The 24,103-nt window shown below is 40.9% G+C and overlaps 1 protein-coding gene and 1 long non-coding RNA gene across 3 annotated transcripts in view; one reads left to right on the top strand and one right to left on the bottom strand.

Moving 5' to 3' along the window:
* TRIM36 (tripartite motif containing 36) overlaps positions 1-24,103 on the top strand; it is a 50,575-nt gene that overhangs the window by 6,432 nt on the left and 20,040 nt on the right. For both annotated transcript variants that reach the window (XM_074952979.1, XM_074952978.1), the window contains exon 2: positions 16,102-16,339. In XM_074952979.1, coding sequence (XP_074809080.1) covers positions 16,102-16,339 — 238 coding nt within the window. The remainder of the gene's footprint in view (positions 1-16,101; positions 16,340-24,103) is intronic.
* LOC141987548 (uncharacterized) lies at positions 488-15,148 on the bottom strand. The gene is made up of 4 exons (XR_012639563.1): positions 15,074-15,148; positions 9,130-9,229; positions 6,610-6,642; positions 488-525 (listed from the first exon to the last, which is right to left on the bottom strand). It is a non-coding gene; the product is annotated as an uncharacterized LOC141987548 (long non-coding RNA).

Genomic DNA, 24,103 nt, shown 5'->3' with positions numbered 1-24,103 from the left:
ATATTTAATTGGAAAAGGTACAGAGATGGGCAACTAAAATGATTAGGGGTATGAAACAGGAGGAGAGATTAAAATGACAGGGAATTTTCAACTTAGAAAAGAGACGACTAAGGGGGGATATGATAGAGGTCTATAAAATCTTGACTGGTGTGAAGAAAGTGAATAAGGAAATGTTATTTAATCCTTCACATAACACAAGAACTAGCAGTCACCCAATGAAATTAATAGGCAGCAGGTTTTAAAAAAACAAAAGGAAGTACTTCACACAACATAAAGTCAACCCGTGGAACTCTTTGCCAGGGGATGCTGTAAAGACCAAAACTACAACAGGATTAAAAAAATAACTAGATAAATATCTGGAAAATAGGTCCATCAGTGGCTATGAGCCAGGATGGGGAGGGATGCAACACCATGCTCTGAGTGTCCCTAGCCTGTTTGCCAGAAGCTGGGAAGGGGCAACAGGGGATGGATCACTTGATGATTACCTGTTCTGTTCATTCCCTCTGAAGCACCTGGCCTTGACCACTGTTAGAAGACAGAATACTGAGCTATATGGACCATTGGTCTGACCCAGTACGACAATTCTTATGTAAAAATTAATTCTAATAATAAAAACGTTTAGTTCAGAAACTCCCCAACATAATGACGTCTCCAGATAGCAACAATGTGAGATAACAACCTTGGCAAATAATGCATTTTAAAAACCTTGGTCTACTAGGAAACCTATTTATATAAAGTTTCCATTCCCAGTCACAAATCTAGCATTCTGGAGCAAAGTCACTAAACTTTAGTCCAACAAACAAATATTTATTTAACATGCCCCTCACTTTTCCCTCCACCACACCCCACTCACCGGTGTTGTCCTTGGTCAGTGGAGACTCAGAGTTCAGAGGTGCTTTCATGTGAGTACACCTCCCAGGTTGGGGGCAAGAAGGCACCTTGCTCGTTCCTCCAGTTGCTCACTGTTCGTTCTGGCCACTGTTGGTCATTGTGGCACTATTCACTCCATTGCTCTGTTGCCAATGGCCCTGCACAGTCACCTTCTGCTGCCACCTGCCACTGTGACCTCTGCAAGTTGGTCTCTTGAGGTTCCACCCAGCGCTCAGTGATTTCAGCTGAGCTCTCAGTGGGGGAACCTCACTGCTAGTGCAGTCTGGGCCATCTCTTCCACAAAAACACTGTCCCACCGCAAGTCTAAGCACTTAGATCTGATTATCAGTGATTTTAGCTGTAGTGGTCACTTAACAAAACAAAAGATTATCTATGGAGCTTAATCAGCTCTGTCTTTAAACAGTGGAGAGGGGCAGGTCAAATAGTACTTGTGACTCAGGTAGACCATCAAGCAAAACACCTGTCCCCACTCTCTCTTGATGCCCTCAATCAACACAGGCTAAGTACAGTTCTTCTGCCCTTTACTCATACAATAAGAATAAAAAAATTTCATTACCTCCCTGCATTCAAGTGATTTGTAACCCAACTCCAGACAAAATCTATCACTTTGGCAACACAGCTCTGTTTGCTGGATACCTAGGTAGATTAGGTGTGAATGTAAATACAATCTGGTCCTGAAGCCTTTTCCCCCCAGCTCATCACTAGCTGTCAGGGAGAGCTCATTTAGACTTTGCTTACAGATCATAATTTGAAATTATTAGGTTGGCCAACATCACAGAAATGAATGCACTGACATTGTCATAAAAAACAACAGCTGTATAAGGAAGCTAGTCTATGTTTATACTTTTCAAATCTAATATACTTTTTCATATACACGTATTTTATCAGACACGGTATATGCTTTTAAAGTGTGTATTACTGCTTCAATTTCAATTCAAATTTCCAATCAGTCACTAAATTGGCATGTAACTAGTTCACAAAACTGGGGGGGGGGAGAGTAGGGAAATCACTGCCTGTAAGGATTTCATTTCTATCCCCTCCTCCACAAATTATTGCTCTGTGCCGGTAACTGGTGCCAAATTGTCCCATTACATCTATGCAACATGTACTTCAGTGGGTAGCATAGGGTTGAGTGTCAACATAGAATTTGATGGCTAATTTCACAAAAAGTCATTCTGCATTCCTTATACACCCCAACTCCCACTTGACTTACATGGGGAGTTGGGATTCATGAAGAATGTAAGATTGGTACCTTTTCCTGCATCCTCTGACCTCTTGATTTACAGGCTTTTCTATGGTAATCATCACAATCTCTAAATACCTCACGATATGTCTGTAAGGTCGGGAGGCTAAGCAGTCTCCTCATTTTACAGCAGAACTGTGGCAGAGGGGAAATGGTTGATCTTCCTCCAGATCTCTTGAGTCCCGGCTCAGTGTCTTAACCACAACACCATCCTTCCTTGTTGTCACCTGTCTCATCTTCAGTAAACGTAATATGCTAATGATATATCAAATCTCCTTTTTGTTACTGTCCATTATATGAAATACCACTTAGCAACAGCGGCATGTGAAAATATTTAATAAAAACAAATCTCCTCCTCTGCCCATCACAAAATTGTCTCCCATTTATAGATCAGGTTTTTTGTTCTTATTTGGAATGGCTCTTGGAGTTCACATGGTGCTGGTTCTCTAACGGCAGCGACGTAAATGTTTAACACTAAGTAATGTAAAGAATATATTTGTGTAATGGCATAACTAACATCTGTGCAGCTCTGGAAATAGTGTTTAGCGCTGACCCTGCTCCAGTTAATGTTTTCTTGCCTGGTTCTATAAGAGGAGACTATAAATCAAGGAAAAATGTAAGTGATATTTTAGCTTATCCATGACTATTTTTAACTGTAGATTTTTGTTGTTAATATAAGGGGCACAACATATATAACACTTTTTGGTCAATTCCCCAAGCTCTTTTCTTCACTCCTTTTTGTTCCACTTTTTTTCTTTCTTTTATCTGGCTCTCCAGAGAGCCTGTGATTCATAACAAACAGCTTTAAAAATATTGGTTCTAGACAAAACACTGTACAATAAAGAATACTTTAAAAAAACAACCAAAAACCTTATTAGAACATGATCACTTTTAAACAGTATTTTAAAAGGCATTTGGACATCAGGAAACTCGTAATTCAGGCTCTTCAAATAACCTAAACTCTGCCTCTGTAGTCCTGTCTATGATCCATTCCTGAATAGTGTCTGTATGTACATTGATAACTATTTTATGGTGCAGTTCCTGCTTAATTTTAGGAGAAGATATAGTTATGGCTCTGTACAGTGGTACAAAAACTGAGCTGTGTGAGGAATTGACAAGAGGAAGTATAATAGGGTTTATTAGCAGCCATATAGCCCAAGTTTCAGGCGGAGTCACAACTTCAAAGCGCTCTCTTAAACAGCTATTTTTAGAGTGTAGTGCCAGCCCTGCTAGCCCAAGTTTGTTGACTCAGTCTGGGAGGCTTGCTCCAAAATTCTGTGTAAACATATTGACTTACTTGAATTCAACAGGAGTTACTGTTTTGTGTGTGTGTGTGTGTGTGTGTGTGTGTGTATATGTATTATCAGACTTCAGATGTTTCTGGGTGAGTGTTTGAGTTGGTGGCCTGTATGTGATGAGGGTTGGTGCTTTATTTTAGAAGAAGTTATATTATTTTTAAACAGCACCCGAAGGTGCATTAGTCACCTCCCAGATGGATTTTTGTCCTGTTCTGAAGAGCTTACAGGAGCTAAGGACATGATGTGACAAAGGAAGAGAAAACAAGGATGAGGTAGTGGGAATAGAAAAGCACTGATAATCCAATCAGTGGGTATCTGTTGTTTGGTGATTTATGCACGTTTTATGTCTGGTTTTATGAGGTCAGGATTAAAGGTGCTTGTTAAACCTTAGTTATGAATTTCCCAGACTTCAAAATGCTTTTAAAATAACTACAATGATATAAGTGTCATTACTTCTTGGCAGATCGAATTCTGCCTTAATGAAGTGTATTTTGGTTTGGATGTTTTCTTAAAATTAAATGTGGCTGCGTTTTCCCAATATCTCTTACATTTGTTTGGCAAGTGAGCACATCAAGCTCCAGGTGATGTGTAGAGAAGCAGCAGCCCCAGCAGATCTGAAGCTCTTGTCCATCGGACCTGTTGTATTCTACTGCTCCCTGGATCACTTGGCACAGCAAAGCGGGGCAGCTGTTGCTGTTCCCTGGGTTGCCCTTGATGTGAAGCAGGATGCTACAGGTTTGGAGCAGAAAAGATGTGCTGAACTTCTCTTTACTCTTCAGAGTAGTAGAAGCATATGAGCCAGTGATTAATTTGAAAGAGATGCCTGGGCTCAAACAATTAAGTGCTGGGGTTCAAGCAATTTTTTTACATTCGTAACGGATGCAGCAAACCCAGAGGTGCTGGGGCTATGAACTGCCAAGCCTAAAGATGCTGGCGCTCATCCCTGGCACAAATTAAGCCCTGATACCAGCTGCATTCCTTTCCCCACAGTTGAAGAGGATCATAACATCCTGGGACTTTGGAAAGCAGAGTCCTTTGTAACTGTGCTGGTTCCCTGGTGCTGTATCTGCACCAGTTAAGAATGTAACCTTGAACCTGTGCAGTTCAGCTGAGAAAATTTATAAACTGGCCTAGCAGAGTTTGTAAGACCAAATAGGGTTCAGGTCCTTTAACACATCTCTGCTCCTAGAGATTGAGTGGCCAGACCCAAGGAGAGTTTAGAGCCTATAAATGGTTTAGTATACTGAGAGAGCCATAGAAATTAAAACCTTTCCTGGCCATGTCTACAATATGGTGCCATAACTATGACAGTATAACTCCCAGCATAACCTCCTAGTGTAGATGAAACCTACAATGATGCAAGCGTTTTTTTCATTGCTGTAGGAACACCACGTCCCCAAGCAATGGAAGTATTTTTCCACCGGCTTACCTGCATCTACACCAGGGGTTAAGTTGGCCTAACTACACCACTCGGGCATGTGGATTTTTCACACCCCTGAGTAGTGTAGCTATGTTTAGCTAAGTTTTATGTGCAGTCCAGACCTCTCATTCTGTAGATCTCACATTTTTCCACCTTGTATTTCAGAAGGTGGCAATTGTGGGTAAAGGATGAAACTGATGGTTTTGGTGGCTGGCTGCATGTATTAACCAGAAATTCATTGTTGCCTTTAAATTTATTTTAATTTTGCAGTGCCTCATAAAAACAAGATCCCTGCCCTGAAGAGCATGTAAACTGAATTCAGCATGCTACAACTAGTGAGGGTCATAAAGTGAGGAAGAGGAGGATGACTCCACAACACTTGAGCTGTTTTGATGGTTAATTTTTTAAGATTGTCTGTCCTCCATCTCATTAGCCATAGTCTCCATCGCATTGAATGTGGTCGGTGAGGTGGCTTGGCAAATGGACTTTGGGCGTGTTCTAAGTGTTAGGGACAGCATGGAAACAACTTTGAAGGGAGAAGCTGCCCAATGTAGGGGCTTGGCAGCAAAGACAAAGTATTTGACTCTCATGGTGCATTGCTGTGGGAGGCAATGAAGTAACTCAAAGGTAGGTGGATGAGAAGGTCGAAGTAAGGAGCAAAAGAAATGACTTTGGTCGCCACAATTGGGATGGAATGGAGTGGGGAAATGTTAATATAAAAAACTATCTAGGATTATGTTTAGTTTGGTTTGGTTGTTTCTACAAAACATAGCTATTGTGAAGGCCCTCTGAACTTTGGCTGGGTGTTTTAGACTCTGATAAACTAGAAATAAAGACCTAAGCACTGCACCTGTGCTTTGTGGGTGCCGCTATTCCTTGTGGAGTTCATAAAGTCACCTGGAAGGAGCTTGGAAATTAAAATATACATATATATTAATCACTTCTAAATTAAGAATACCATCTATAACAATTTGCAGGCACAATGGCTCTATGTTGAAGAAAAAAATTAGAGAAGATGAAAGAAATTGCATGGTTAAACTTTGAGTTATTATGGGAAGCTAGTTATAGCCTTCATGTGACAATGGCTGTGTATGTATAATAATAGACTAAGCAAACATTCTCTAGAACAGTGATTCCCTTTCCTCTTAACAACCAAATAATGATATTTATCTAAATATATTTGTTTGTGTATGTTATTTTACAAAGCACTTGTCCACTCTTCAGAGTAACACAACCAAAGGATAAATATCTAGAATACTAGCTCATACTCCCCAAACCAGTTATATCTCCCAGACTAAAAATAGCACCTTTAGCAAAGCCACTCTAAATAACCTTCCTTGCTAGGTTAACTTGCATCCTGAAACCCCTACATTTAGGAAAAGCCCAGGAAAACAAATGAGCCTTGCTGTATATTCTGAAGCTCAACTTTTTTGGACCTAGGGATGTAATCAGCAGAATTGACAATTTGCAGAGAACACTTTGCCACTAGCCTCCTTGTTTTTAACCAGCGAACTCTGAGCTCAAACTCTATCACATCCATCCTGATTGCAAATGCCATAGTATTGCACAGAGGGAGAGGTGTGTCTCTAGTAGCCAAGTCACGAACTGTTCTAAGCTCTCTGGGGCAGGGACCATCTTTGTGTTGCGTGTAAAGTGCCTAGTCATGGACTGAGGTCTTTAGGCATTATCACAATACAAATGAAAAACAACGTAGCTAAATACTTTAGTTTACTTAAAACTAGTACCTCATATCTTACCTGAAAGCCAGTGCAGACCAATGCATGGGAGACCTATTGTGAATTAGTGAACAAGTTAACAAATACAGATTAAGGACATGGGAGGGAAGAGTGAGGATAATGGATCATAAAATGTATTTCAGTTTAATTGTTCTGCCAGTCAAGCATCATGGGCATACAAGGCACTCTGGCTATACCTCCTGTGCTGAGGGGCCAGTGTACCTAACTCTATACTGCATAGGGACTCCCAAGCCCCAGGGACTCCCATTAGGATAGCTTTCCAGTTTTTGGTTGGCCTTTCTGCAGAGACAACTAATGAAGCCACCTACTCTGACTAATTTATTTAATGGCCTGGCCCTTCCCTTCCCTTGTCCCTTCCTTTTCCTTCCCAGTGATGCAGCAATATGAACAAAAATGGTGCAGGGGAAACTGCCCTGATAATGCAGTAGTTCTGGAGTCAAGGGATGTCAAAAAGATAGTAAATTAGGTGTTCGGAGGGGTTAAAGGGAGAACATGTGCTTCTCCTTTCCAGATCTACTAATTGGAGCCCAGGCCTCTCCGACCTTTCATCCATGCAGTGTCTTAATAGGCTGGGGAGACCTGGCTAATTAAAATCCTGCTCTCAAAGTACTCTGAAGTCAAAGTAAACAAGCACACAAACAAGTTAATACCTTAATGATCTATTATAGGATTGAACAAATAGTCACTCACACTAAACACTCACAAAATCGTGACAATAACAATCGTTGGCACTACAATGCAATCGGGAGGTAGGGGTATAGCCTTATCTACGCAAGCAAAATTAACCGTTGTTGGTAACAGGTGTTGGCAAGGGGTACCTGTGAACTAGAATGGACCATGTTGTAAGTGCAAGTGTTGCCAAGGCCAAACCCTGTTCAGTACTATTTCAGAGATGATGGCAGTGCTGAACAGGTTTTGTTCTTGGCTGCAGCTGATAGTTGAACCGTTTTCAGCAACAATTCAGTCACGTCTGTTGTTAGCAATAGGTACTCTTGCTAGTGTAGACAAAACTGGGTGATGCTTTCAAAGACTAATTCTTTCAAAGCTCTGATGGAACAAGCCTATAGAGTCAAGGAATTCTTAAATTGAAAGGATAATGCAGTTATTCGTAAATTTCCAAATTAAGTCTTAATTCATGGTTTATTAGCCTCTTGGAAGCTTGACAATAAAACATTTCCTCACTAACCTGTTTTTCCTTCCTTGTCTGTGCTACAGGGCTACATGAGATTTGGCCAACTGACATTTTCCAGTTACAAAAGCATATAAAAATTAGGGACAGTGTTAATGTCAGTAGTTTTAAGTACAACATTCTGGATTTTGTTAGGAGGGTGGCTTACAAAGTGAACTTGAAATAAAATGGCTGTATTGGTCTTTTAAATAAATAAATAAATAAATAAACCATTTCCCTCTGTTTTGAATGTAAACATTGCTTTGCAATGCTGAAAATGCAAAAAGATCACCGCTGTGTTCACCATTTCCAGCAAATGCAATTTACCAGTCAAATTTCACTGCTCAAGCTCCGTAAAGTAAAAAGTAAATAATGATGAAAAGCAAATTACTCTTTAAATTTTTTTGGTATTAATGAATCATCTCAAGTGGCATTAGTAACATCATTAAAGAATTTTTGGGAAAAAACATACCCGACTATCTTGATTACATTCTTTTAAACTCACTTTACTTTGTGTTTTTGTGTGTATGTAACATGTAGGTCAAATGTAGGGCTTATCAAACTTGACAGCCTTTTACCATTGAAACTCAAGCCATAACTCAATCTATTTAATTAGCTAAACCTCTTTCCATTGTGTGAATTAAGGACATTGTATGTCTTAACTTTGAATTTCCTAGCTAATGCGTTTTTTTTTTTTTTTCCCACAAGCTTAACTGTACATGACCACAGATGGTATTGTTTCTGTCCCTCCCCCAATATCTAAAGATGCTAATCCATATTATGTAGGGGTTTAATTTATTTTTTTTTTGTCCTGGTATGTGTGGAGAGGATGCATATTTTCTGCATATTTTCAAATGGAAGCATGTTGGAAAAGGAGAAGGTGAGACACACGCAAACCTCTGGGTTTTTCAGCTATTTATCTGAAAGGCTCTTAAGCAAAGTAAGCTGTCATGGGATAAGAGGGAAGGTCCTCTCATGGAGTGGTAACTGGTTAAAAGATAGGAAACAAAGGGTAGGAATAAATGGTCAGTTTTCAGAATGGAGAGAGGTAAATAGTGGTGTCCTTCAGGGGTCTGTACTGGGACCTGTCCTATTCAACGTATTCATAAAAGATCTGGAAAAAGGGGTAAACACTGAGGTGGTAAAATTTGCAGATGATCCAAAACTACTCAAGATAGTTAAGTCCAAAGCAGACTGTGAAGAGCTACAAAAGGATGTCACAAAACTGGGTGACTGGGCAACAATATGGCAGATGAAATTCAGCGTTGATAAATGCAAAGTAATGCACATTGGAAAACATAATCCCAACTATATGTATAAAATCCCAACTATAAACATAAATTAGCTGTTACCACTCAAGAGAGAGATCTTGGAGTCATTGTGGATAGTTCTCTGAAATCATCCATTCAATGTGCAGCGGCAGTCAAAAGAGCGAACAGCATGTTGGGAATCCTTAAGAAAGGGATAGATAATAAGACCGAAAATGTATTGCTGCTATATAAATTCCTGGTACGCCCACACCTTGACTACTGCATGCAGATGTGGTCGCCTCATCTCAAAAAAAGATCTATTGGAATTGGAAAAGGTTCAGAAAAAGGCAACAAAAATGATTAGGGGTATGGAACAGCTGCCATGTGAGGAGAGATTAATAAGACTGGGACTTTTCAGCTTGGAAAAAGAGACGACTAAGGGGGGATATGATCGAGGTCTATAAAATCATGACTGGTGTGGAGAAAGTAAATTAGGAAGTGTTATTTACTCCTTCTCATAACACAAGAACTAGGAGTCACCACATGAAATTAATAGGTGGCAGGCTTAAAACAAACAAAAGGAAGTATCTTTTCACACAACGCATAGTCAACCTGTGGAACTCTTTGCCAGAGGATGTTGTGGAGGCCAAGACTATAACAGGGTTAAAAAAGAACTACATAAATTCATGGAGATAGTTCCATCAATGGCTAGTAGCCAGGATGAACTGGGATGGTGTCCCTAGCCTCTCTGTCTGACAGAAGCTAGGAATGAGTGACAGGGGATGGATCATTTGTTGATTACCTGTTCTGTTCATTTCCTCTGGGGCACCTGGCATTGGTCACTGTCGGAAGACAAGATACTGGGCTAGATGGATCTTTGGTCTGACCCAGCATAGCCATTCTTATATTTTTATCCATCCAACTGCCATTAAAGAAGAGAGAACTCCTGGCCTGTTCCTCCCCGCTTTTCTAAAATTACACTCCACATTTTTTTCCAATGCCTTGGATGACATACATTTGATGCTCTTTGGGGCAAGGAGCATGTCCTTTTTTGGTGACTGGAAAACACCCAGTACATTTTTAACACAGAGTGCACCTTAATATTTGTACAGCACTTTGAAGATCTATGTTTTAAACACCCTGAGGTTTTGTCTGCACTAAACTTTTTTGGGGAAATCTCCCACCAGTGGTAGCAACAGCAAGCAAAGGTGAAAACAGGACACAGGTTTCTTTACCACTGTTGTCCAGGCCTGTTCTAAGCAAGATGAGCTGGCCTGGCATAGAGCGCACCCTCTGTTTTTTTCCTAATCTATCCTAATGCAGCATTGGTGGGAAACTTCCCAAAATAGTCTAGCATGGGCACAACCTACGAGGTAGATAATCTTATCCCCTTATCCAGATAAGAATTAGGACCTTGCCTATACCAGAAAAACGACCTAGTTTTTTTTTTTAAACCAGTCTAGTTAAATTAGTGCAAATCCATAATGCAGATCACATAAACCAGGTTCAGTCCCACCTTATATTAATTAAACTACTGATTTAAGATAAATTGATACAAACAAGGGTCAAATCGGATTACGTGTCTCTACTTTAGAGTTTAGCACTGGTTTAAGAAGCTCAGTGTAAAAATTAATTTAGTTTAAACCGATGCACTTTTCTAGTATACAGAAGGCCGAAAACACAGCAGTTAAGTGCTTTTCCCATTGTCGCAGAGGTGGGATTAGGTGGGAATTCTTGACTTCTTCTAGTTTTGGACACAATCAGTTTAATGTATTTGTTCCTTTTTTCCCTCTCCCCTCCCCCCCGCCCCCCTTTCATTCCACTCCCTTTTTGTTTGCCCCTCTTCTGTTTTGGGACAATGTTGAATTCCAGTCTCTCACTCCAGGATACCAGCTGAGAAGAGGTACCTCACAGTGCTCTTTCAGATGACTATACAATGACATCTAGTGCTTTTCTCCCCACAAACTTCTGAGTTCGTGCCGAGCTATTCTTTCAGCACAATACTCAGACTCAGTCTTGAACTTCCACTAGACCACAGAAGGCCCATCCTGCTGTAAGGAAGAATCATTCCTTTATAGCTAGCTGTTCCTTAGCTACAATGATAGGCGCAAGATGGTGCTTCTGTATTGATGTTAGTCGGATGAAACTGAGAATTCTATCACTATAGGCATCACTGTTCAGTGATTGGTTCACAACAAGGACATACATTGATCATAGAACAGTGATGCCTATGCTGGTAGAATTTTCAGTTTCATTCTAGGCAGTCTTATTTAAATGCTTTTGAGATGTATGATGGCCACTAGAAAGTGTACCTGTGTCTCTCTTCCTCCATAATATAGTATACCATTTTCTTGGAGAGAAAATGCTCTTTATTTGTCTCTGTTGCTGATAGAACCTCAATTCTATCAACATAAGGGGTTTTTTTTGTTTGTTTTTTTTTCTGCACCCCATTCCTGCAGTATCTGAGCACTTTGCTATTGTCATTCTAATTGACACAAAGTCTCTGAACTCATAGAGTGGCTACTCTCCCTTTTGGTGTTCTTGAAGTCTGCTTGGAGTGGGGTTCTATTTTTATTTTTTTTTTTTTTAACGGGGGAAGAATGGGGAAGGAGAGAGAAAAGTAGGTGAGAATGGTTGTTGAGAATGTGGTTTTGGTCATGGTGGAAAAATGTGATCAAAGAGAGAGGTAACTGCAGTTACCTCAAGATGGTCAGACTCTAGAGTCACCTAGTCTCCTGATTTTTACTCCACAGCTGGATACCTTCGGTTAAGGCCCTGTTTACACTAAGGAATTTTACTTTATTGAGTTGGGTTTGGTATGTTAAAGGATCAAGCTGCACTAGTGTAAGTACTGCTTTACACCAATGCACCATGTTTATGGTGCAAGCCCTTAATGGTATAACTGCATCAATATCACTAGACTGGTGCAAATTTATTTAATATAGAGAGGGCTTATGGGCTAGTTTACACGGGAATGAATTGGACAAATGAACTATAGCTCTACAGTTTCTCTTTGAAGTCTGTTTTTGAATTTTTGTTGTTGAAGGATGGCTACTTTTAAATGTTACTGAGTGTCCAGGGAGATTGAAGTGTTCTCCTACTGGCTTTTGTATGTTACCATTCCTGATGTCTGATTTGTGTCCATTTATTCTTTTGGGTAGAGACTGTCCGGTTTGGCCAATGTACATGGCAGAGGGGCATTGCTGGCACATGATGGCATATATCACATTAGTAGATGTGTAGGTGAATGAGCCCCTGTTGGTATGGATCATGTGATTCAATCTTCTGATGGTGTCACTAGAGTAGATATGGGAATAGAATAGGCAACGGGGTTTGTTACAGGGATTGGCTCTTGAGTTAGTGTTTCTGTAGTGTGGTGTGTAGTTGCTGGTGAGTATTTGCTTCAGGTTGGGGGAGCTGTCTGTAAGCGAGGACTGGCCTGCCTCCCAAGGCCTGTGAGAGTAGGGGATCATTTTCCAGGATAGGTTGTAGATCGTTGATGATGTGCTGGAGAGGTTTTAGCTGGGGGCTGTACGTGATGGCCAGTGCTGGTGTTATTTTCCTTGTTGGGCCTGTCCTGTAGTAGGTGACTTCTGGGTACCTGTCTCGCTCTGTCAATCTGTTTCCTCACTTCCCCAGGTAGGTATTTTATTTTTAAGAATGCTTCAAATAGAAACTGCAGAGCTACAATTCATTTGCAAATTTAACACCATTAATTTGGGCTTGAGTAGGAACTGGGAGTGGCTGGCTCACTACAAAAGCAATTTTCCCTCTCTTGGTATTGATACCTCCTCATCAGTTATTGGGAGTGGAACACATCCACCCTGACTGAATTGGCCTTGTTAACACTGGTTCTCCACTTGTAAGATAACTCCTGTCTCTTCATGTGTCAGTATATTTATGCCTGCACCTGTAATTTTCACTCCATGCATCTGAAGAAGTGGGGTTTTTTTACCCACGAAAGTTTATGCCCAAATAAATCTGTTAGTCTTTAAGGTGCCACTGGACTCCTCCATTGTTTTTATCTATTCCAGAATAGCTCTCTCTGTGTGGACATTCTTACACTGGAATAAGTGTGTCCACATGGGGAGCTAATCCGGTCAATTTCCCATGTAGACAAGTTCTATTTACCTTGTCTCCAACTCTCACATGTATTTCCTCTCAGTTTTATGATCTGCATTGCCCCAGAGAAGTGCTGTTGTCTTGATGGTTCATAAATAGAGATGTTGAGTAAAACTTCTGGAAGTGCATAAATCCCATTTTCAAGAGTGAGATTGATATTTAGATTCCTAAAGCTAGATTTCAAAAGTGATTTAGGCACTTTTGATAGTGTTACCTGTGTATTCTAATAATGCAGCTGGAATCCGATCCATTCCTGGCTCTGAAGATTATGATCAAAGCCTTGAACAGGCAAGGGTGGTGCAGTAGGAGGGAGGTACTGGAGTGCAGGCTGGATGTGCTCCTGGCAGCATAAACTACACAAGTACTAGGCAGCTGCATTTTTTTACCAGCTGGAGCTTTTGCAACCTTGGCAAATCTGCAAGCCTGCTACCACCACCTGGACCATTTGGCACTGAAACACAAAGTGTTTTAAAATGTAGATGGGAGATGTTGTTTACTTTTCCTCCTGGCATAAGGTAGTAGTATTAAGGGTTTTCTAACTGTGTGCACAGTCACAGATTTAGGTACTTTATTGTAGTGTACACATGGAGTATGTTAATATCTAAATAGTTGATACTGCCATTAACTAACATTTAAAGTTTGTATTGTTATATTTGAAAAATACTTAACCCTTCCCCCACCTCCACTGAAAACAAATACTCAAGAGTAAACAGAGAGGTTGGGATATTCAGGTGTGACTGTCCCATTCTGTACCTAGGGTGACCAGATGTCCCGATTTTATAGGGACAGTACCGATTTATGGGCCTTTTTCTTATATAGGCTCCTATTACCAGCCCGGCTCGATTTTTCACATTTGCTGTCTGGTCCCCAGATCTGTACCACCCCTTCCAGTGTGACTTTTCATTCTTTTTAACAACCTGTTGATCACCTCTAACTTCTTCCCTTGTTGCTTGAGTTTAAGTCCACTGCCAAGTCTCTCATTTACAGGGGGAGGAGGGGGAAAATCCGTCACCCAGGATGGATTTTAAGGGAAGCCAGTCTAGGCTTAGTCTCCTGCGGGGGGGGGGGGGGGGGTGTCGGAGGCAGGGTGAAGCAGAGATTCTCCTGCCCTCCGCCTGCCTTGCGGGGCGCGGCACTGGGGCCGGTCCCTGCCCCCCCCCCCCCCCCCTCAGCCCAGGCTCGCCGGCCGGCCCGCCCGCGGCGCTGCCCCTTGCCCTCCTCTCGGCTGGGGGCGGCTTGGGTGAGGCGAGGGCCGCGCTTCCTCCTCCCGGACAAAGGTGCCAGGTGTCGCCCCGCCCCTCATTGTGCGGTGGGCGCCGTTGCCAGGCCGCCCCGCCCCGGCCAGCGGGCAGCTGCTGCACTGTCTGGGAGCCCGCAGCAGCCGCCGCCTCCTGCGGCCCCGCTCTCCGCCCTCGCCCGCAGGACAGCCCTCGCCCAGGCGGCTCCAGGATGGAGGGCGATCGGCTGGAGCCCGCTGTGAGTGCGGGGCGTCTGGCGGCCCTGGCTGCCGGCTCGGGGTGGGGGTGGGGGTCGGGGCGGACGGTGGGTGCCCGGGCGCGGTGAAGGCGGGAGATTCCCCCAGCCCGCGGGGCTCGTGGACGCCCCAAACTTTCTGCCTTTAACACCGCTCCGCCCCCCGTGTGCCTGGAACTGCAGCGGCTGCCCCGCCGCACCCAGCCCGAGAGCTGCAGGCGGCGGCGCTGCTCCCCGGAAATCTGGGCGCGTGGATTGCGGGCTTTCTGCAGACTCATCCTGCTGCAGTTCTCCGCCGGGACTCTGCCCCCGGGAGGAGCTGTCAGGGCCGCCCGGCCTCGCTCCCGTCTGACAGCCCTGCCTGGAGAGCGCCCTCCAGAAATCCCCCGTGGGGGTGTGGCAGGGGAAGCCTTTGTTTTGGGGGAGCGAAGAAAGGTTGCTCATTACTCACTGATTCTTTAGCAGCCAAGCTCTCTCCTTTCCCCCACCCCACCCAGTGCACAAAGCGCTCTTCCTAGGGCGTTGCAGAGCTTTTCTCCTAATTCAGTCAACCAGGCTATAATTTACTTTGACTGGACGGTAATTGGGACAGGAATCTTCTCGCTCCCCCGCCGCCGCCTTAGAAACAATGTGCTGTCGTGTGTTCTTCGTGATTGTCCGGGACTTGGAAGAAGGGTAAACCCAACTATTGAATGCACGCTAGAGAAAAGCAAGCTTAAGTAGATGTGAGAGGAACAGTTTATCCAGAGCTACTTATTGAGAACTTGGATCTTTCTCAGGGAAGAAGTTTTTGTGACCAAATATACTGAAATGAACTGAATAATGCAATTGATTAACAATTATTTATAGTAAAGTGATACTTTCAGGTAGCTAAAGCATAAATACATGGCGCTTACTTTAAAAAAAAAAAAAAAAGCCCCATGCAAAACCTCATGTTTTCAGGATTGTTAAATTTTTCATTTTTTAAAAAATGTCATTTACAGCTCTTATGCAGATTATTGTGTAAAGCAAGAGAAGTAGAACTAAAAAGAGTTGAAATTGACTCTAGACAGTTTCACTTTTGCTTACTATATTTACTCTGCACTCCCTTTGGATAATAAACACAGTACATGTGGTGAAAGAAATTAGTTTCAAGCCTTTAAATTTTTAATCTGTGGTGTTAGCAATGTAGATGGGGAATCTGGTATTACAGACTTTTTGGCCCTTTTAGAAGATGAACTTCAAAGCCAACAGACGGGAACTTTATGATTAATTTAAAAAAACAACTCTGCTTTGTTTTTACAGTAGACTTCTCATTTTTACTGGAGGACCTGAGATGCAAGCCTTAGCTTTGTTGTGCTTATATTTTTGAAGCCACGTTCTTTTTCTGATGTAAGATGTAAAGGTAGTTTTGAATGTTTGTATATAATGTGAGCCTTACTGGCTCAGCTTCTGATCTTGTCTTAATTTTGCTTTCCTCCTCACCTCTCTCTTTTCAAGGTTACCATTAAGAATATTGAACGAGAGCTCATCTGCCCATCATGCAAGGAGTTATTTACCCATCCACTGATCCTCCCTTGTCAGCACAGTATCTGTCACAAATGTGTAAAAGAAATTCTCTTCTTCACACTTGAAGACTCTTTCACTGATCTAGGTTCTGAATCCTCCAATCAAAGTAGCCCTCGTATTCGAATCCATTCTCCTAGTTTGGATAGAATTGACAGGCTTAATAGATCAGGTATGTACCAGAATATTGTGTGTGCTCTGGGAATTTCATGTAGAAGACTGATTTAATATGAATGGTCTTTGCCTGAGTAAACGTTTTCATCTTGATACTTTTAATGTTGAATGTTGTCACGTGAATAACTTCAGAATGGTTTAGTTTTTGGTCTGTTTACAGCACGCACCAAAAAATATTGGACATGGGAATATCCTATTGTAAAGTTGTTACTCTAGTGGACATATATAAAATTTGTTTTTTAAAAACAGTATCCTGTAAATTGGTTCATAGCTATTATTTTTCTGATGCTAAGTTACCCTAGTCACTATGGCTGTTTAATGTGACATAATCTTAGGTATCTTTAGAAAATGCCATTTTTTTTGTTTGGGTTGGTCTCCAGGCTTTATGCTGCTCACAGTCTGGTGGCTTAGATTTTGTTTGGAGTCTTTGGTGCAGCCTTTCTAAACTATATATCTCCTTTAAAAATAATAATAAAAGAAGTTCTTCTTCACTCAGCGCACAGTCAACCTGTGGAACTCCTTGCCTGAGGAGGTTGTGAAGGCTAGCACTATAACAGGGTTTAAAAGAGAACTGGATAAATTCATGGAGGTTAAGTCCATTAATGGCTATTAGCCAGGATGGGTAAGAAATGGTGTCCCTAGCCTCTGTTTGTCAGAGGGTGGATGGAGATGGATGGCAGGAGAGAGATCACTTGATCATTACCTGTTCGGTTCACTCCGTCTGGGGCACCTAGCATTGGCCACTTTCAGTAGATAGGATACTGGGCTGGATGGACCTTTGGTCTGACCCAGTATGGCCATTCTTATGTATGTTTGCTTCATTCATTTCACTAAGGTATATTAGTAGGTTACTTTCCATATGTGATATCAGAACTCTTCAAGCAGACAACTTTGCAAGAAGACTGAACCAGAGTTCTCTGTGTAAAGTGTCAAGGAATGCTTAATTTCGGGTTTCTCTAACTGTTGTTTCATGTCTGACTTTATCTTGAAGATACTTACCTTAACCTTATTATTCAATTAATTAAATATTGATAGATATTAAGTGAAAGAAATACACCTTATTAAATGTAAATTTAAATAAGTGTAAAGCTACTCTATGTAACACTTAAGAAAAAAGGCTCAAGGCTTGGCTACACTTCAGCTATTCTGGAATAGCTATCGCTTTGGAATAACTCTGTGTGTGGACACTCTCTTATTTTGGAATCAGTGTGTTTTCTTGAGTTAGCTTAATCCCCTTCCAAAGTGGATTCCCTTTAAATTCATGCCCTACCTTATTATTGAATAACTTTCATGTGTAGACAAATCCTGAAACTTGCATCTCAGGTTTTAGCAATGTTAATTTCTTGTCTTTCATTTCTCAAGAGCAGAAACTTACATCACCATCATCTTTTAAAGAACACTTAAATTGGGACTATGGCTAGTTATACCTCTTTGTGTCCTCTTTCCTGCCCCACCCCCAAAAAGGGTGGAGTTTGAGCAATATGTTGCACACCTGGATTCGCTAATTAAAAAAATCCTAGTCTGAGATTAGTTACCCTCTAATATTTTATGTTTTGGCTTGCTGTCGCCCGGGAAGTGTCTAAGATATTTAGTCTCAGAGATGTTCCTTGGTGCTTGTTTTGCAGGGACATGTGAATTGTAGTACCTCATTACTAGCACATTGTGTTCACTGTAGATTTGTTGAAAATTGCCTTCAGTGAGACATTATCCTGCACTTCAGTGGCTAGCAATCCTGTTTTGTTATAGTAATACAGTAAATTACCATCTTCACATTTTGTGTACTATTTCATCCACACCAAATACAAACAAAAACAAACTTGTTAAAAGAACACTTGGGTTGCAAAATCAAGCATGTGGAAGATAAGAAATGGCAGAATGCAGTGTTGACCATACAACCTTCATTGGGCCCCCTTGTGCATATGTACTATGATACTGTCTGTAATTACATGACCACATACTATTTTATCCATAAGATGCCTGCCTTGTTCAATGTGCAGGATGAACAGTACTCATTGAATGGGTAGTTTATTCAGTATATAACCCCATGCACTATTTGCCACATGTCATCCAAACTCTGCACTGAACACAGAATTATTAATTTCTTCTGGAACATTTTCTGTGGTACTCTCATCATAGTACCGTAGTTCTTTAAAAACATCTTAGTTATTTACAAATATTAATTAATCTTTACAACACTTCTGAAGTGAGATGGTATTTTCATTCCCATTTTACATATGAAAGACTGGAAATACAGAGATTGCAGTTTTGTAAAAAGTGTAAAAAAGTGACAAGTAATTTAGGGTGCCCAATTTGAGATGCCTAGAACTGATTTTTCAGAGTACTTGGTACAAAATGCTAATTTATATGCAAAACTCCCATTGACTTTGTAATGCTCCCAACGGTGGTCCAAGAGCATGAGTACCAAGCTGAGGGCAGAGTTGAAAAAACAGGACACAAACCCTAAATTGGTTGTGAGTTCTAAATTTAGATTTCCCCAACCAACTGTACCATGTGCAAACTGTTCAGGCACATTAACAGCCTTAAACAGATTCACAGAGAGTCCCCCGGATACTGCAGTCTGTTTTGTCACCCTGGTGAGTGAGTGTATTTCCATGATAGATGGTCTTTAAGACCAAGAATCACAGCAACATTAATTCCTGGTCCCGAAGGACCAGTCACTTACCCAGGTTAATTGAGCCTTGGATCTCACACCAAGGACAACACTTGTAGCCAGTCCTATAATAACCTATATGAAGATTTATTAACTTACCAATAAATTTCATCATGCATACACAAAGCAACGAAAAAGCATTTTCGTGAGCAATAATAGAAATTGAAAGATAAGCAAAGTAAGAAAAATACTGCCTGAGAACTTACTAGAGTTTGACATAAGGCTATTTGTATATTTTGACATATGATGTTGATAATGTTGTGAGTTAAAGCTTTAAATTTTAACTTTTTTGAATCTCGGCATCTACTGTCACTAAATAATTGTCTGATCCTCCCCCATAATTTCCTGCAACTGTGAAAATTTAAATAAATAAAAATAAGAAAATGCTCAAAAATAACATAAACATAAGAACGGCCATACTGGGTCAGACCAAAGGTCTGTCCAGCCCAGTATCCTGTCTACTGAAAGTGGCCAATGCCAGGTGCCCCAGACGGAGTGAACCGAACAGGTAATGATCAAGTGATCTCTCTCTTGCCGTCCATCTCCATCCACCCTCTGACAAACAGAGGCTAGGGACACCATTCCTTACCCATCCTGGCTAATAGCCATTAATGGACTTAACCTCCATGAATTTATCCAGTTCTCTTTTAAACCCTGTTATAGTGCTAGCCTTCACAACCTCCTCAGGCAAGGAGTTACACAGGTTGACTGTGCGCTGAGTGAAGAAGAACTTCCTTTTATTTGTTTTAAACCTGCTGTCCATTAATTTCATTTGGTGGCCCCTAGTTCTGATATTATGGGAACAAGTAAATAACTTTTCCTTATTCACTTTCTCCACACCACTCATGATTTTATATACCTCTATCATATCCCCCCTTAGTCTCCTCTTTCCAAGCTGAAAAGTCCTAGCCTCTTTAATCTCTCCTCATATGGGACCCGTTCCAACCCCCTAATCGTTTTAGTTGCCCTTCTCTGAATCTTTTCTAAGGCCAGCATATCTTTTTTGAGATGAGGAGACCACATCTGTATGCAGTATTCAAGATGTGGGCGTACCATGGATTTATATAAGGGCAATAAGATATTCTCCGTCTTATTCTCTATCCCTCTTTTAATGATTCCTAACCTCCTGTTTGCTTTTTTGACTGCCGCTGCACGCTGCGTGGACGTCTTCAGAGAACTATCCACGATGACTCGGAGATCTCTTTCCTGATTAGTTGCAGCTAAATTAGCCCCCATCACATTGTATGTATAGTTGGGGTTATTTTTTTCCAATGTGCATTACTTTATATTTATCCACATTAAATTTCATTTGCCATTTTGTTGCCCAATCACTTAGTTTTATGAGATCTTTTTGAAGTTCTTCAGAATCTGCTTTGGTCTTAACTATCTTGAGCAGTTTAATATCATCTGCAAACTTTGCCACCTCACTGTTTACCCCTTTCTCCAGATTATTTATGAATAAGTTGAATAGGATTAGTCCTACGACTGACCCTTGGGGAACACCACTAGTTACCCCTCTCCATTCTATAAAAAAACAAATTCTGCCAAGCCTATATATATGGCTGTGACAGGGTCAGGCTAGAGGGCTATAGGAGAGTAATAGAAGTCAGATATGTTAGCCTCAGGCTAAGTAGGTCCCTTTTCCCTGGGTAAGGTAACAGGGAAGGTTGCAGAACAATCAGGAACCTTCTGGAGACAATTACGATAAGCTGATTAGAACACCTTCAGCCAATCCAGAAGCTGCTAGAATCAATTAAGGCAGGCTAATCTGGGCACCTGGGTTTTAAAAAGGAGCTCACTTCAGTTTGTGGTGTGTGTGTGTGTGAGGAGCTGGGAGCAAGAGGCACTAGGAGCTGAGAGTGAGAACGCGGACTGTTGGAGGACTGAGGTGTACAAGCATTATCAGACACCAGGAGGAAGGTCCTATGGTGAGGATAAAGAAGATGTTGGGAGGAGGCCATGGGGAAGTAGCCCAGGGAGTTGTAGCTGTTGCACAGCTGTTCCAGGAGGCACTCTAGACAGCTGCAGTCCACAGGGCCCTGGACTGGAACCTGGAGTAGAGGGCGGGCCCGGGTTCCCCCCAAATCCTCCCAACTCCTGGTCAGATACAGGAGGAGTCGACCTGGACTGTGAATTCAGAAAAACGGCCAAGCTGAGGGCTGCCGTGAAGCTCCAAGGCGAGCAAATCCGCCAATAAGCGCAAGACCCACCAAGGTAGAGCAGGAACTTTGTCACAATGGCATAGTCATGATTAATAGATAATTAAATTAATGTGAAGTAGTAAAAACTAGTTGCTGTCTTGACCTTCTAACTCTTTAAGTACCAAAAGCAAATTGGTCTCTGTTATGGAGCTATTATCTTTGTAAAAAGCACAGCTTGCTTTTTACAAATGCTGTTTGCTGTAATAATGCCAAAAATGTCTGAAATTGGTAAATGGTTTATCCTCTAACTTAAACTGTACACAAATGCTTACTTTAAAAAATTCTGGCCTTAATTTTATGGATTGGAGAATTTATGATAATTTAATGACTATAGGGTGTCTTATAATTTAAGTGTAATGCCATTATACTACAAAAATCCTATAAAGTGTTTAAGGTTCCAGTGCTGTGTAAATGATGATGAATGATTCTGAAATACAGTAAAAGAGAACTTGATTTTTGTTTTTCTTTCCCATTTATGCATATTAGGAAACTAAACATTTTTTAATTTCACCTGGCAACCTGGGCACCTGGCAACTGCAGTGCAGAAGAAAAGATTTGCTGCTTTATCTTTTGTAAACCAATGTTGACTTTATTCTTTGTTTCTAAAAACAGCTTTCTGTTCATTGTTCACAGTCACACAGCGGAGGTCTTTTGGGTGGAGAGGTAGAAATGCTTCACTTCTTGTATGGCTGTAGATAGTGTAGTATTTAGATCTTAATTTAAATAGAATTGGTTAGCATATAGTTTTTAAATATCAGTGTCCATCAGCTAAACTTTTGTGGACTTGACCAAAGTTATGGAAGATTTCTGTCTGAAAAACTTTTAATTCTATTCTGCAATTAATCTAAAGGTCAACTGGACTAAAACCTGTAGAATATTTTTTTGTCAGGTTTGCTCTTAATTTCTGTAGTTATGCCATCCAAAAATTTCTGTCTATTGTTCTTGTTTTCCTAAGGAATCATTTCCCCAGAGGCTACAAAACCAGGTTCTAGTAAAACTGATAGTATTTTTACTTCCAGTAATACCTACTTAATGTATTGATCTTCTATCTACTATAAATTATGGTCAGTTATAATCCTTTCTTTAAAGGGAAGATAATGGCAATATAAATTTGTAATCCATCACAAAGAAGAGTGAATAACTAAACAGTTTTTTAAAGGTTTCTTATATATAGGGTTTCCACCTTTCTAATGGCTGGTAACTGGACTCCCGAGGTCCCGCCCCCTGCTCCGCTACTTACCCTTCCAGCTGGGCTTTCTCTGCTACTGGGCTTGGATGAGAGCTGCTGTAGCCTGACAAGGAGCCTGCCTGCAGGTAGAAAGTAGCCCTGGCTGAGCAGGGGCTGGCATGGGTTAATGACCGTGCGCCTCCCCCGGCCCTGTGGTAACTGGACTTTTGGTGTCCGGTCAGCACATCTGACCAGACACTGCCAGGTCCCCTTTCTGACCAGACTTTCTGGTAGAAAACCGGGCACCTGGCAACCCACAGTAGCACCGGGACACAGAAGCCAAAAACCGAACTGTCATGGGTGGCAGCCCTACTTAAATGTAATACACAACTACTAAAGAGGAAGCTGCCATCTTGCCAGTCTGATAAGGTAGTTTTGGGACCCAGGAAATGAATCTCGGCCGAGGAAAATAGGAGACTTCAAAATGATATACCAATATCTGGTGGTGTATGTCCTTTTTTTTTTTTTTTTGTTCGTTTGTGGTTTTTTGTTTTAGAAGGGCTTTGGTTATACAACTTCTTCAGACATTCAAATACTGAGATGACTATTCCTGTCACTTCCAAAATGTTGAGTGGAATTAATGCTGGGAAGTAGTAGTGTAATAGTAGCTTTTCTTGTGATATACCAACACTCATCACAGGGCCACTGAAACATTGACAAGTACTCATTATAATTATGAAAATTCACTTGTAGCTTTCTTAAAGATGCTACATGTAAGTGATAATTGTAAATTGCTGTTTGTAACAGTACATTGTTATTTAGGAATTCAAGTTTTTAGATAGTTTTCTTATCAAGCTCTGCTTTAGTTTCTCTATACCAAAAAACCCCCAAACAACGTATTATTTTATAAATGTTCAGAGTGTTTAAAGGAACACAGTGAACCCCAGGTATAACCAATTTACAAAAAATATATAGTTTGTTACTAAACTGCTCCCTAGTTTCCCTGCCAATTTTTGTGGTTTTACAATTGCACTTTCCTGTCTTGCTAAATAATCCTTTTTGTTGCTGTGTGACAGACCCACACAAACAGGGGAAGCACTGAAACTCACTTATTTAAATATTGTCAGATGCGCAAAGTAAACAGAAAAATGGAGAAATAATTTGTTGTTCTTGCAAATTATAGTACAACTTTTGTAAGAGATTAAATTGGGTATGTACTGTTGAAAGAGAGAAAATGAATGGATTTCACGAAATTATGAATTGAATCCAAATGTCCCATTAAACACACACACCTAAAAATCAAACTGGAGGAAAAAATAATATAACGTATTTCACTGAAATGTTTAGAAATATGATATGGAATAAATTATGAAGGATCTATCAAAACAGAGATCACCATCAGTTTGCAGACAGTTCAAGTCTGCAAAAAAAAAAAAACAGCATTGTCAAAAATCATAACTGAAAGATTTTAAATTTATGCAGTACCTAATATGAGTGAAGTTATGTTTTCTGAAAAGAAAGGAAAGTCAAGATTTAAAACTTTTTTCCAAGAATCTTACAAAAATGCTAACTGGGCGGGAGGTAGAAATATCAATTCATTTAAGAAGTTTGTAGCTGAATCCAGTTGACCTTTAAAGTATCCTTTAATCTTTTTAACCCCTCCACAAATTCAGTCTTCATATCCACCATAATCACAGAATGCTGGTGATATCATATTTTATT

This window comes from Natator depressus, chromosome 5 (genome assembly GCF_965152275.1).
Source record: "Natator depressus isolate rNatDep1 chromosome 5, rNatDep2.hap1, whole genome shotgun sequence".
Lineage (NCBI taxonomy): Eukaryota > Metazoa > Chordata > Testudines > Cheloniidae > Natator > Natator depressus.
The sequence above is the reverse complement of the archived record's forward strand: the minus strand, read 5'-3'. Positions and strand labels throughout refer to the sequence as shown.